Source organism: Phragmites australis, chromosome 13, assembly GCF_958298935.1.
Source record: "Phragmites australis chromosome 13, lpPhrAust1.1, whole genome shotgun sequence".
In the NCBI taxonomy this organism is placed as follows: Eukaryota; Viridiplantae; Streptophyta; class Magnoliopsida; order Poales; family Poaceae; genus Phragmites; species Phragmites australis.
The window spans coordinates 3,352,878-3,366,006 of record NC_084933.1 but is presented as its reverse complement, the minus strand read 5'-3'; the positions used below and the strand labels follow the sequence as shown (position 1 = coordinate 3,366,006).

At 40.7% G+C, this 13,129-nt stretch overlaps 1 protein-coding gene and 1 pseudogene across 1 annotated transcript; both read right to left on the bottom strand.

The window, feature by feature from the left end:
* Positions 1 to 5,009: 5,009 nt before the first annotated feature.
* LOC133889778 (germin-like protein 8-4) lies at positions 5,010 to 6,208 on the bottom strand. The gene is made up of 2 exons (XM_062330249.1): positions 6,036 to 6,208; positions 5,010 to 5,788 (listed from the first exon to the last, which is right to left on the bottom strand). The coding sequence occupies exons 1-2, from the start codon at positions 6,154 to 6,156 to the stop codon at positions 5,235 to 5,237; spliced, it is 675 nt and encodes a 224-aa protein (XP_062186233.1). The 5' UTR covers positions 6,157 to 6,208; the 3' UTR covers positions 5,010 to 5,234.
* A 4,889-nt stretch (positions 6,209 to 11,097) lies between these two features.
* On the bottom strand, positions 11,098 to 12,523 carry LOC133888392 (probable NAD(P)H-dependent oxidoreductase 1; annotated as a pseudogene).
* Between the last annotated feature and the right edge of the window lie 606 nt (positions 12,524 to 13,129).

The window sequence follows — 13,129 nt, the reverse complement described above, 5'->3', positions numbered from 1 at the left end:
AGGCAAAGTCATTTGTATAACTCTTAATTCGGACATTAGATAATTTAACTTAACATCATATGAATCATTTAGGGAAAACGTATTTCTTGCTTGATGGTGACAGTAGACGACACACAAGAGGCTAATAACCTAGCTCCTCACCTAGTGCCCATGGCATCGGCGATAACCTGCTCTCTCGAAACCAAACCAATTGCAAACACGAGGCCTCTGTAGTGATCTTCTTGCACCTCGGCCTCTGAAGACGACTCAAACGACCACCACAACCCAACCTTTTGGGCCTCAAAAATGACAAGCCTGATACTCCACGAGGCAACGACCAAGAACAAGGAAGCATTGTTGAGAGTGGTGGTTTTTTTAAAAAATTAGTGTGTTGAGAACTTAATTTTTTTTTTTCATAAAAGCCAATAGCTTTTGGTAAAAATCAACAACTTTTAGTATAGGACATAAACAACTTTCAATAAAAACTGTTTTTAAGTAAAAACTCATAAATTTTAGCTATACCAAATAGAACCAATCAATTGCTCGAGCAAAGGTAATGAACGGCAAGACGATCCCAAATCCAGCCTAGATCCGAGCAAGGAGGGCGAGACCGAGGTTGAGATCTAGTCTAATCTACGCGGCAAGCCCATGCCACCGAGGAGCACCACAATAAAGGGGCTGTAGCGAAAATGATCCTATTAAACTATGATTGTGATTTTTGGTGATTAATGACACATAGTCAATGAGACTAACATGTTTATCAAGATATATGTTAGTAGGTCTCATAAATACAATACATGAATAAGCCACCACAACCAGGATAAAGTTAGACTGAATTGGAGAAATACTAGGAAGATTTGCATCACCGGATGTTCTAGTGCTCTAGGTGTTGAACTCACCGAAACATATTTGACAAAGAGTAAGAGAGGCTTGAATACCTCATCAGAAGATTCGATGATTAGTAGATGTGCTCACCGGAGAAATTTTTCCAGAGAAAGGTGTCATACTAAAGAATGAAGGCTAAGCCTCACCGGATAGTCCGGTGATCGAAGCATGACAACACCGTAATGTTTCTGTCTAGAAGGCTGGATGGAATAACCCACCAGAAAGTCCGATGATCAGAGGAAGATACACACCGGAGCATTTCCATCAGAGAAGGTTGTGGCCGTGGAAGATCGATGATCAACACACCAGAAGATCCGGTGATAAAGCAAGGGTACACCGAAAAATACACCAGATAATAAATAGTGCAAAGAGACAGAACGAAGTTCAAGACATCAGATAGTCCGGTGATGAAGTGATGCACAAGATGCTTATACTGGAGCAATTTACACAGAGAGGATGAAGTTGGCTCGGATGGCTCAGGATAACTCACCGGATAGTCCGGTGATGGAGATGAAGTATACACCAGAATATCTAGTGTTCACAGAGGCTTAAGTGAGGTTCCAACGGCTAGTTTGTGAGAGTATATTCATCGGATGATCCGGTGTTAGTACTGTTATTCTCACTGGATCATCCAATGTTAACAATTTTTTTAGTCTTGGGTTAACGGCTAGTGCGCGGGTTTAAGATTATAAATATCCCTCTACCCAGTCATTTGAAGGTGTGACATGCTGCTGGAGTCTAGAGGAAGCTCATCCACACTTGAGAAGACATTCAAGCTACTAAAATGCTTAAAATGATTATCCAAGGTGATTAAGCATAAGATTAGTGAGTGATTAGTGCTTATAGGTCTAGAGAGAGTGTTGCTAGGTGATTGCTATCTAGGGAGTGGATTAAGAAGTGATCCAACCTTATACCAAGTGGTACGCCGGTACCTTAGAGTCTTTGTGACTTGTCGGTAAGCTTGTTGACCCTCTGACTTGGTGTAGAGTGGTGACGAGAAGCGTGTATAGGGACGTGGAGACCCTTGCCTTGGTGGCTCAAGTTCTGAAGTGATCATGTCGGTAAGGGATCAGAAGAGAGGCTAGTGGTGAGACATTGCCTTAGTTGCTTGGTGGCTCATCCGGGTAGAGATTTTATCCTTGTGACTTGATGGTTCAAGAGCTATGACCGGATGCTGATCGGGAACATATTTTTTGTGGAGCTCCAACGTGGAATAGATATGGTATTCATGCTATCGATACTATGGGATAAACATTCTTATCCTAAGTTTATTCTCTCTACCTTATTTATGTTTCCGTATTTACATTCTTGCGATTTATCTTTTTAGATAGGTTGCAAACGTTTTGATCGGTAGAGTAGACACACTAGATGAACTTAGAACATATTTAGATAAAAATTAATATAGATTTATCTTGTGTAGTTTTCTTAAACCAAATATATTCTAAGTGTCTAATTTACTCCTTAAAACGCCACCAATTTCTTCAGGGGCCGAAGCCAAATCAAACAAGAATACATATATAGATGATATAATTCTGTATGATGGAATGAAGCAAATTAACAAATTTTATTTTATCATGAGCTGTTAGATCATAAATAAATGAATATGATTCAATACTACTGTTCACCCTCTCATGAATTATTGTTCACCTCTGACCACGTCGATATCTGAATCCGCGATATCTACCACCGCATGCATTCAGAATTTGGGAACGTCAACAAATTTTGCAGGAGACCAGTGACTTTTCTAGCGCGAAGACCGAACACCGACAGTACGCAAGCGCGAGATCTGATTGAACAGTACTCGAACAGTGCCGATCCGATTGCAGCCTGGAACTGGGATGTGGCTTCTCGCGCTGGCCGAATTGTTCGTCGGCACCTCAAGGCAGGGCGCAAGTTTTTCTCGCGCGAGGACGGATGCAGCCAAGATCACGGAGCAACAGTGAGCTAATTGATTTCTCCCCGTGATGGCATGTGGCTTCAAGAAGGTACCTTTGACCTTGTCCTCGTGATGGACCCTGTCCCTGTGATGGCATATGGTGGCCTCGTGACCTTGCGCGGCGGCGTGCAATCATCGAAGGAGTACTTTACCTTAAACTTAGATGAAAAAAAGAAAAAAATAACGATACTATTTTGGCTTTGTATATCCGTGAATCGGCCACCCTATATATACTGCGCTTTGTTTCTTAATCCGTTACGAATCGTCTTGCTACTATTTACTCGGTTAAATATTTAATTAACAGCCGAATTAATTAAATAATTAACCATGCATCTGGCTAGTTAACCACTTAATTAATACGATTAAACTTAAACCTTTTAGTCTATCAAATTTTGTTATCAACGCTAAGTTCATGCATGCACTGACGGTGAGAAAGATGTGTACGTGTATGACGATATTTAACCCAATCTTATCTATACCAATGCACATTTTGCCATGTAAAGCAGCAGTACCAATCCTTCTTGTTCCTTTCAGAAGGCCAGGGGTCTCAATCAAGTCATTATGTTCACCCAAATTTAGATCTACAATCTATCACCTCTATTGACTATTCATATAGTTTAAGAGTACTTTTTTTAAGTAAAGTCAGACACACATGTATTTATGCACGTACACCACGCTTACACACATCTATACCTACATAGGTGAGTTCTAACACAATTAATAAGATTAATTCTAAACCTTTAAATCTGTCAAAATTTGTTGTCAACACTAAGTTCATGCATACACTGACAGTGTGAAAGATACGTAAGTTTATGATTATATTTAACCTAATTTTTTCTTTACCAATGCACACTTTTGACATGTAAAGCAGCAATACCAATCCTTCTTGTCCCTTTCAGAATGCCAGGGGTCTCAATCAAACCCATTATGTTCGGCCCAAATTTGGGTCTCTATCCTATCATCTCTATTGACTATTTACATAGTTTAAGAGTACTTTTCTAAATACAAGTGGGATGCACACGTATTTATGCACGACACCCATCTATATCTAAGTAGGTGAATTTTAACACACTTCTAAATAAAATTAGGTGGACACGTGTTTTCATCATTGAACATAATATAATCACGTATTCATGGAATATTTCTCTCATGATTTAATCTTATAAAAATATGGGTATTTGTGCCGAGTCTAGAACTTAAATCTAGATGAGCATGATCCAACATAAAAACCCTAACCAACTACGGAGCTATGCTCAATTCACCGTTTAAGAGCACATTAGATTTATCTAAACTCTAAGATAATAATGCATGCATATAGGAATGAAAATACGTTTTAACATTGGGTACAATAACATCTTTTGTATGACAATTTTTTTAACTTAAAACATGATCTATAAAAGGAGAATTTAAATAGTTCGGGAGGGGTTGTTAAAGTGAGCCACAAAAAGAAGTTTATTAGGGGATTAAGTGCTCCAGGGAAATAGTTTAGTGGAGTAAAATGTAATGTATTTTCTTTCTTATATATCTGTGCATTTCATCTTGAAACTAACACCAATAGTCATGCCTGCCGGTACCTTAATTATCCTCAATATTTGCATGTCATTTCCATTATTCGTAATTAGCTCGAGATAGACTCAAGACGGTGTTACTCGCAATGTATGAGTACACAAATTGAGCGCTCGATTTTTAAGATATGCTGATCAAGCTAAGCTCGGTACTGCAAGTCTGCAACTTGCTCAAACTGAGTTGCTGTGACCCACGACATCCAATGGGTCCATGAATGGGCTTGAGGAGGCCCCGCTATCGCCAGCGAGGTGTAGACGTGGTGGCCGGGAACCAGGTCGGATCCACTACCCCCAATGGCAGATGCAGACAGCAAACCTAGAGGCCTCATCTTCTTCCACCTCCAGCCCCCCTCTTTTTCTCCCTCCTTCCTCTCTCTTCTGGTGGGGGGGGGGGGGCTTGCAATTGAGTCCCCTATAAAACGTGATTTTTTTTTAATTTCCTAGCGCGGCAAAGGATTTTCTTGCCACGGAACTAGTTCTCTCTTGGTTCCAACGAACAAAACACCTCTTGCCAGGTAGAAACGGAGCTTCATGTACATGTAAATCCGAGTCCAGAAATACCATCCATGCACAATCATTTTTTTTCATCAACATCATGGAGCTTTCTATTTCAGTGACGAGGGAAAAGGACACAACTAACTATATTCAATTTATTTTATTTATTAAGCAAAAGAAAACATACTTCACCTGAATCTGACAAAAAACATATCTTGTCAGATTCAAAAGGAAAAGAAAAACCACGGATCGCAGTCACACATAAGTACCACACGCCATTTATTCTATACTCAATAATATAGGAAAACACGTAGTTTGCATGCATGCATGGTGATGTATATAACTCTCGCATTGGCATAACCAATTTAGAATAATCAGTAGTTGTTCTCCCAGAACTGAGATTGGAGCCAGTCTATGAGTTTCTTTTCCACCTGAAACGCCTTGGCCAAAAGATCATCCGAGATCGGTGGCTTCGATCCAAACACTGCGCTGGCGACAGTGATAACCCCAGGGTTCTGGCTATTGAGCGACGACAACGCAGCAGCCGGCTTGTCATGCGCTAGGTTCATTTGGAAGTGGATCATCGCCTTAGGAAACACAAACACGTCGCCCTTCTTGACCACCTTGGAGAAGAGCCTGTTGGGGTTGGACGTGACAAAGCCAAGGTAGAGTGTTCCCTCGAGCACGGTGAGGAGCTCGGTGGCGCGAGGGTGTATGTGCGGCGGGTTCACGCCCAAGGGCGCATAGTCGATGCGTGCCAGCGAGATGCCGAGGGTGTTGAGGCCAGGGAAGTTGTCCACGTTGATGTTGGTGACGTTGGAGCCGACCTTGTTCATGGTGTCCCTGGGCTGGTCGAGCATGGCTGGGTTGAAGAAGTCGTCCGAGTTGACGGCCATTGGATCCTTGCAAACAAATCCATTTACACGCACTGCACGCACAGAAGAAGTAACATGCATGCACAGAGCTCAGGAAGCTATAGTAGCAATAAATAAGCATTTCTCATTAAGTAAGTAGTAACAATATTTTGTTGTAGTGCCAGCATATATGCAGAACACACAATTTCAGATGTGGTAAGTGATATCATAGAAGAGCATTATTACAACGTCACGGGAATATAATTAATTAAGCATGCACATACATACATAATACGTGCATATATATAGAAACATGCATACCAGGCGAGCTCATGTCTGCGACACAGAAGTCTTGGAGAGGGCTAGGATCAAAGGCGATGGCCTGCCATGAGGCGAGCGCAAGAAGCGCGGCAAGGAGAAACAAGGAGGAAGAGGAGGCCATTGCTATCTAGCTGCTGCCTGTGTTTCTCGTTCGGATGATGGTTTGGCCATGGAAGGGATGGATGTGTTTATATAGCTGCAGATCGATCGTGGTGGCGCAATAGTGCGGTGACGTGTAATTGCATGTGAGCAACACAACTACTCAAGTACGTGGAATTAATTTGCACCAATGTGATTGAAGTAGTCGCTGGCTGCTAGAACTTAAATATTTCCACTATGCTTATCTTCTCTACTATCTAATCTGACGTGTGCTTGACCTAGTTCCATGCTTTTGGGCGACTGAGTTGGAGATATGATCATTTGACGTGCCACCTAACTATATCGTAGATTGCAACGTACGTTAGCTACATCGTACAGAAAAGTCATCGTCCATTGTCCAGTTTAGTAACTAGTTGTCATACATTATCTATATGTATCTATACTTCTGTATCTATATCTATTCTATACGCATGTATAATGTACGAGTTACGATAAATTCTATCGATCTCTATTGTCTACCCGAATTAATCAAACGGTCACTGTGTAAAGTTGAATTTGTTCCTCATTCCAAACATACATTCAACTCTCATTATTTGCCTTCCATATATATATATAGACATCTAATATTTTCATTTTATACAGTCCAAAAATACATTCAATATTTCATTATTTAGTTCAGTCAGTCATCAACCATTATCCATAGTATCGTGGTTTTTGTAAATTTGGAAGGAACGAAGGATCATGCATCGATTAATACAAGCACATGCATGCATCCATAGCATGCGAATGGAAGAGCTGATAATGCTAACCAGACCATGAGAATCTTGCTTGTGCACCTAACACGATTAGCTGGCATGCTCGTACTGTCACAGGTCTCAAACGTTTCAAACACTGACTTGGTCACCATTTTTTTGGGGTACTTCAAATTACTTGCACGCAATCCCCACGAACGCAATAAATGCACGTCTGTTAGCGATATGGTTGCTTGTGCAAATCCAGCATAGATGGATGTTGTCATCCTGTAACAAATAAATCTTGCCGTGCGACATTTCTCTCACCTTCTATCGACGTCTCTAAACATTTCATCGTACATGCTCTAATAGGGGCAATCACAAACGGCTAAATATTCAGTTGAGACCACCCTTGCAGTTATAAAGAGCGAAGGAAAAGAAAAAACAGTACATATACTATTTTTGTTCTTTTCTTTTCTTTTTCTTCGATGAAAATTGATGAGAACTAGATTGTCTTGTTTAACATTGTAACAAAACTTGTGGCACAGTTTAGAACAAAGATATTTTTTTACGCCACCACGTGAATCAAACGCAGACGATCATTGACTATCCGGAAGTCTCAAATTAAGGTGGCTGATGATGACTGACTGAGTCCCTGCAGACGATCATTGACTTGGTGAAAACTCGTTCTGCACCTATGTACGTTAATTTTCTGGGACAACGAACAAGGTAGCAGCAAGAAACATTGTGTTAATCAGACAGACGCTCAAAAGGATTTCCTGTTCTATTTTGCTACGTCTTTCTTTGGTTGATGCATGAACCTGGAAAAAGCTTTATCCGGTTTTGCTGCTTCGGGAAGAAGTCTGCTATCGGTGGGTTGTTTCCTGAACTCAAACTCTAATAAGGTGGTAACCCCAGTAGGTCTCCATGCTTTGAATAATTGGTCTAAAGAAAATCACTGCTGTGTGAGCCTTGCAGTTGTAGATAGCGCAAAATAAATTTATGCATGGACTCTGGATGTTATTCCTTATCTCTGAAAACTCTTCTTTTAGAATTTAGGAAAATTCAGACCCTTTTTAGGGATTAATAATGCTCCGTGTATTTTCACTGAATATGGACACATAAATCCAATATACATTTTGACCTGTAACAGTCTTTGATCCTGAAAGATGCACGTGTCAGAGCTCAGAGTCCAACCAGAGCATATCGAGCAAGTGCAGGCTAATTTCCTTTTACTTTCCTCGCCCAGATTTATCAAACATCAGTAAAAGTCTACAAGGCAGAAATACTTGGGGCCTGCTTGGATAAAGGAGGTTCAACGCAAATCCTTGGGATTTCCGGGAGCAATCTCTCTTGTCCATGCTGTCCATACTAAGAATTTTGGAGATACAGTAGAACAAGGTAGAGGGAAGAAGAAGAAATTTTTTTTGCAATTCATACAGGAAGATCCAAACAGAACAATGCTACTTTTTGTATCTTCAGTTAGAACGCAAATGGTAATTACTCGATCCCTGAATAAACAGTTTCACTATTTTTGCAACGAAAAACCATACAGGGGCTCAAAGAACAAAGACAGTATTGATACAATCATGCAGCACTCCCCATTAACTATGCAAAAATCTATATGGCGATAGACAAAAGTGATACATTCCAAATAATTAAGGAGGAGCAATTTATTTGGAGGTCGTACATGTAGCTCCCAAGTGGGGAAGCTCGGTAGTCCCCTCAAAGAACTGATGTATACAGTTAGCTTGGAAAGCTGGGACACCACAAAATGACAACAAAGTGACACAGAAACCTAATCCGAGTGCCTTTACACCTGGAATCAACGTCTGATGGCGTGAAGGGAAGAAAAAAAGGATTAACGTTTAGGAGCATATTGAAATAAGCAACAGGTAAAACAGGCTGCATCTGTAAGGCATACTACAGAAAGCAGTAAACTTTGTGTTGGAAAGCAATCTGTACTCAGGAAAACTAGAGAGGAAGAGAAGGGGCTTGTGCATTGTCTCACCATAGATGAAGACACGGGGCTATGCTCATCAATCATCACGGTCCCGGTTGGTGTGGTGTGCCGGTATCCTCCAGGATCGTCGTCAGAGCCTCTACAATGGCTTATCAGGATAAGAGTCCACTGGTAAAAAATAATACAATTGAGATTTCACAGATACGTAGGATTTAAGAGTATTGCTTGGTGCACTGTGTATTAATACATTACTCTCCCAGATTCACATCACTTAAGCACATACATCATAGAGTTCAGGTTTGCCCAATACTGCAACTATAACGGCATGATAAGTGTAAACTTATTTTCTCTGTTCCTTTTAATTGCTTATATAGCAGAAATGGTACAGCAATAAATGGCCATAGCAAGGTACGCTGCAGTTTTGTTATATATGGTCTGGGAAAGTTCAAGTAATGACAGAAAAGAAAAGGGATGTTCAGTATAATGTTTGATGCTTGAGATATATATCTTAGATTGTAACAAGAACTACACAAATTTTCCATTTTGCATCGTGCCATCCTCAAATACTTCCAAGCACATGCCTAATGTGCAACTAACAGCATAAGTTCTCAGGCTAAACACTACATCAAAATGTCATAACAACAACTATGAAACTTAACCTGGAATAAGTATTATGGAAACACAAATTCAAGTTATACCAGATTATTAATTCAATCAACATGATGCATGCGACACAGTAGATTCATATATATACCTTATATCTATATCTACAGAGATGGAATTATATTTCCAGCAAAAGCTCTTGAAAAAGGAAATGAGGAAAACAATCCACCATAATGTTAAAGCTCAGGAAAAAAAAGAGGCCATTATCAACAGCTTATGTAAATGTCCATGAAAACTTACACAACACAGTTGGGAGCCGATATCGAGATGCTGACTTAATTTGTTGTGAGTATATTATAGCAGCACATTATGAATAATTCAGAAGAATAAACCTTCCAAGCCACCTGTGAATAATTCATCTAGCAAGGCAACACCTTTGTTTCATTTTGCAGTCTTGTTGCTATGTTAGAACCAGGAAGAGCAGCACATTCTGAAAAAGCTTAGACTGAGATAAAATGAGCTGACATAAAAGACATGTGCAACTAAGCACGAACCTATAACGAACTGAAACACACAAACATATAGAATGCAAACAATTGAGCAAATGAAATTAAGAGCATGTGAAACTAAACATGAACCTATCATGTACTGAAACACACAAACATATAGAAAATAGATTGTAACTATGGAGCAAATGGATATGGCACTTCTCCTTTCTGTTGGTGTGCATCACTATTCTGCTTAAAAATTTAGCAGAGGTCAGTACCATCATATTAATTCCCTTCTGAATTAGCAAATAAGAATTGATTCATTTAGCCAGCTAGCACAAAACCCGTACAATATGCTTTGGATCGTTAGTTCGTTTCTGAGCACCTGCAATTGTACAAGAATGTGAGAAATCTGTAACACAAACACTAGCAGGTATGATATCTTCCGTATCTCTCACTTTGTCTAGGTCACCTTGCAGCACTGTATATATTGGCCCTTAAGTTCTTAGGCTACACATCAAATTGTGCCGCACAATTCCATCTTCCTTAAAACATACACCCCATAAAATGCACCCAGGCCATACGGCTATACCTACGGGCTCTCCTCTATCAAGAACTCATCCTACACCTATTTAGTTTAACCATCATAAAAAATTTTGACTACAGGGAGATGATATCCCTTAGCTTTGTCTTAAAGAAGAGGAGTACCGAACTCTTTGGCGAGAAAACTCGTTGAAACTAGTTCTCACCAAGGTATCCACAATTTGCGAGCACCCGGGTTCGAGTCCGGGTGGGTAGCTTTCTCAAGGGGAGACTCTGCCAATTGAGCTATCGTTCGGTTCTCTAGTTTAACCATCATCAAAAGATTCAAAACCAGCCTAAGAGTAACATGATATATATTGGTGCGGAAGGTAATTATCCAGCAACCCAACTGTTACCCATGCTTCATCCTAACCCCCAGCTGCTTCCTTAAGCCGCATAGCAGGATTCCTGATACTATGATAGGGACAGAAGTATGTGAAAGAGATGGGCTATATGTTTTCTAATAAGAGCAATCATAATAATTGACAGATCATACATGGAAACAACGACTATAGTCTTTTCGGTTGATCCACATATACTATTTTCAACACTACTTCTATAATACTATTTTCAACACTACTTCTATAATACTATTTTCATATCTCTCCGTCCCACAGATCCTCCACGGACTTGTACGGCCCGTTTGGCAACACAAAGAACTCCCCATGGCATGCTCTGCGTTCTGGAATCTGCATGATCATCTCCTTGTCCTCCTCAGTCATCTCCCAGTCGAAGATCTCCATGTTCTGCTTCAACCTCTCCTTACTGAAGCTCCTCGCCACAAAGCACACCCCTGCTCTCCTTATTGAAGCGCCACCTATAGATGAAAAACGCATGATAACCATTTCATAAATATGTCACAAACCCATCACCGCAAAAATCTGAAATACTTTTTTTTAGATAATGGAATAGAATATCCTAGCCTTCAACATGAGAGCGTCTGGCTACAGTAATTATTACAGTCACAGCACTCAGGCTGCTACATCATACATCGTGATGAAACACTTAGTTAATTCAATCAAACTTAATGTAGTCTCCATGTGAAGCTGAGTGAAACTACGAGTAAGGAAATGGCAAATCATCAATACTTTTCCTTGCGTTAGAACTGCCGTCCAATGCACACAGATAATTTGGTGCTCAAAAATTGAAGAAGACCGAGAAGAAACATCTCTCAGTTTTAAGCACCAACACCCATCATTGCATAATAACTCTTCTGAATGTTTCTAATTGACACGCATAGATACTCCTGCAAATATCTATATATCCCTCGATTTAGAAGATTTTTTCTAATTGACACACTAATAGATCTTAAACTACATAGATACTCCTAGCAAACAATAAGATTCTTGGGGGGCAAGAACGGGTCCAATCTTAGTTTTACTAATGCTTGAAAGGTAGAACATCTGTGAAGTTCTTTTAAGATCTTTTGTAAGAGTACAAGTATACAAAAACCAACATATGTGTGCATAGATTTCGATTACTCGTGTCAAGTTGCAAATTTTTACCAGTAAAACGAATCAATCTGATTTGTTCTCTGTTACCTGAGCCACCGTCTTGCCTCTCCTGGCGGCGACGTCCCGCAGCACGCCGCTCACCATGACGGCGTTTGGATCCCCACGCTGCGCCTTGCGAGCGGAGCGGCGAGAACGCGGTGACGGCGACGCCGTTCTTGGCGCACACCTCCCTGACCTTCTCCTGGCGCCACCCGGCGTTCGTCTCCACCTGGTTGACGGCCGGTGGCACGGCGGCGAGGGCGAGCAACTTGGACATCTTGGCCGCGGAGAAGTTGCTGACGCCGATGGACCTCGGGAGGCCCAGGCGGTGGCACTCCTCCATGGCGCGCCAGACGCCCTCCATGTCGAACGGCACGAGCCCGTCGCCCTCCTTGGCGATGGGCCAGTGGACAAGTACGAGGTCGAGGTAGTCGAGGCCGAGGCGGCCCAGCGACTCCCGGAGCGGCGCGAGCATTTGGTCGGCTGCGGCCGGACAAGGATCCCGACTTACTGCACGGCTACCACACATCCGTTGACATGTGATCCTATGCTCCACGTGTAAGCGACCATGCAATGCGTAAAGAATCCCGTCCCGCTATGGCCAACGGGTTCTTGCGGGGTGGTGGCAGCTTGGCGGTTAAGACTTTTAAGTGAGATGTAGGTACGGACTAGTTACCGCTCACTCCGTTCTAAAATATAAGATATATTAGGATTTAAAAAAGTCAAATTTTATAATTTTTATTAATAATTAGTTAAATTATACGTATGTTTTAATGTATAAAAGTTGTAGAGTGAATATTACAAAATTACATTTCTTTTGATTTAACTATCATAAAACTACACTTTTCTATTTCTATTTCGTAAAATCACACTTATTTTGTATCACTTTATCACAAAACTACATTTTTTTTTCAACTATCACAAAACTACACTTTTCTCCCATATTTCACAAAATTATACTTAATTCACATTACTTTATCACAAAACTACACTTCTATTACTATGAACCGATCTGATAAGATGGATCAATACATATCATACTTATAGATTTTAAACCTTACCGTTTGCTAACGTGATCAACTACGTTATGCCACAATTACTTGCTAAGTTAGCAAATTTTACGTAGCTTTTAGAT

What these genes read in the sequence shown, in the direction of transcription:
- LOC133889778 (XM_062330249.1), bottom strand. Translation starts at nt 6,156, where the DNA reads ATGGCCTCCTCTTCCTCCTTGTTTCTCCTTGCCGCGCTTCTTGCGCTC. An exon ending in CGCAGACATGAGCTCGCCTG is followed by an intron (nt 5,789 to 6,035) that starts GTATGCATGTTT and finishes CTGTGCGTGCAG; the next exon opens with TGCGTGTAAATGGATTTGTT.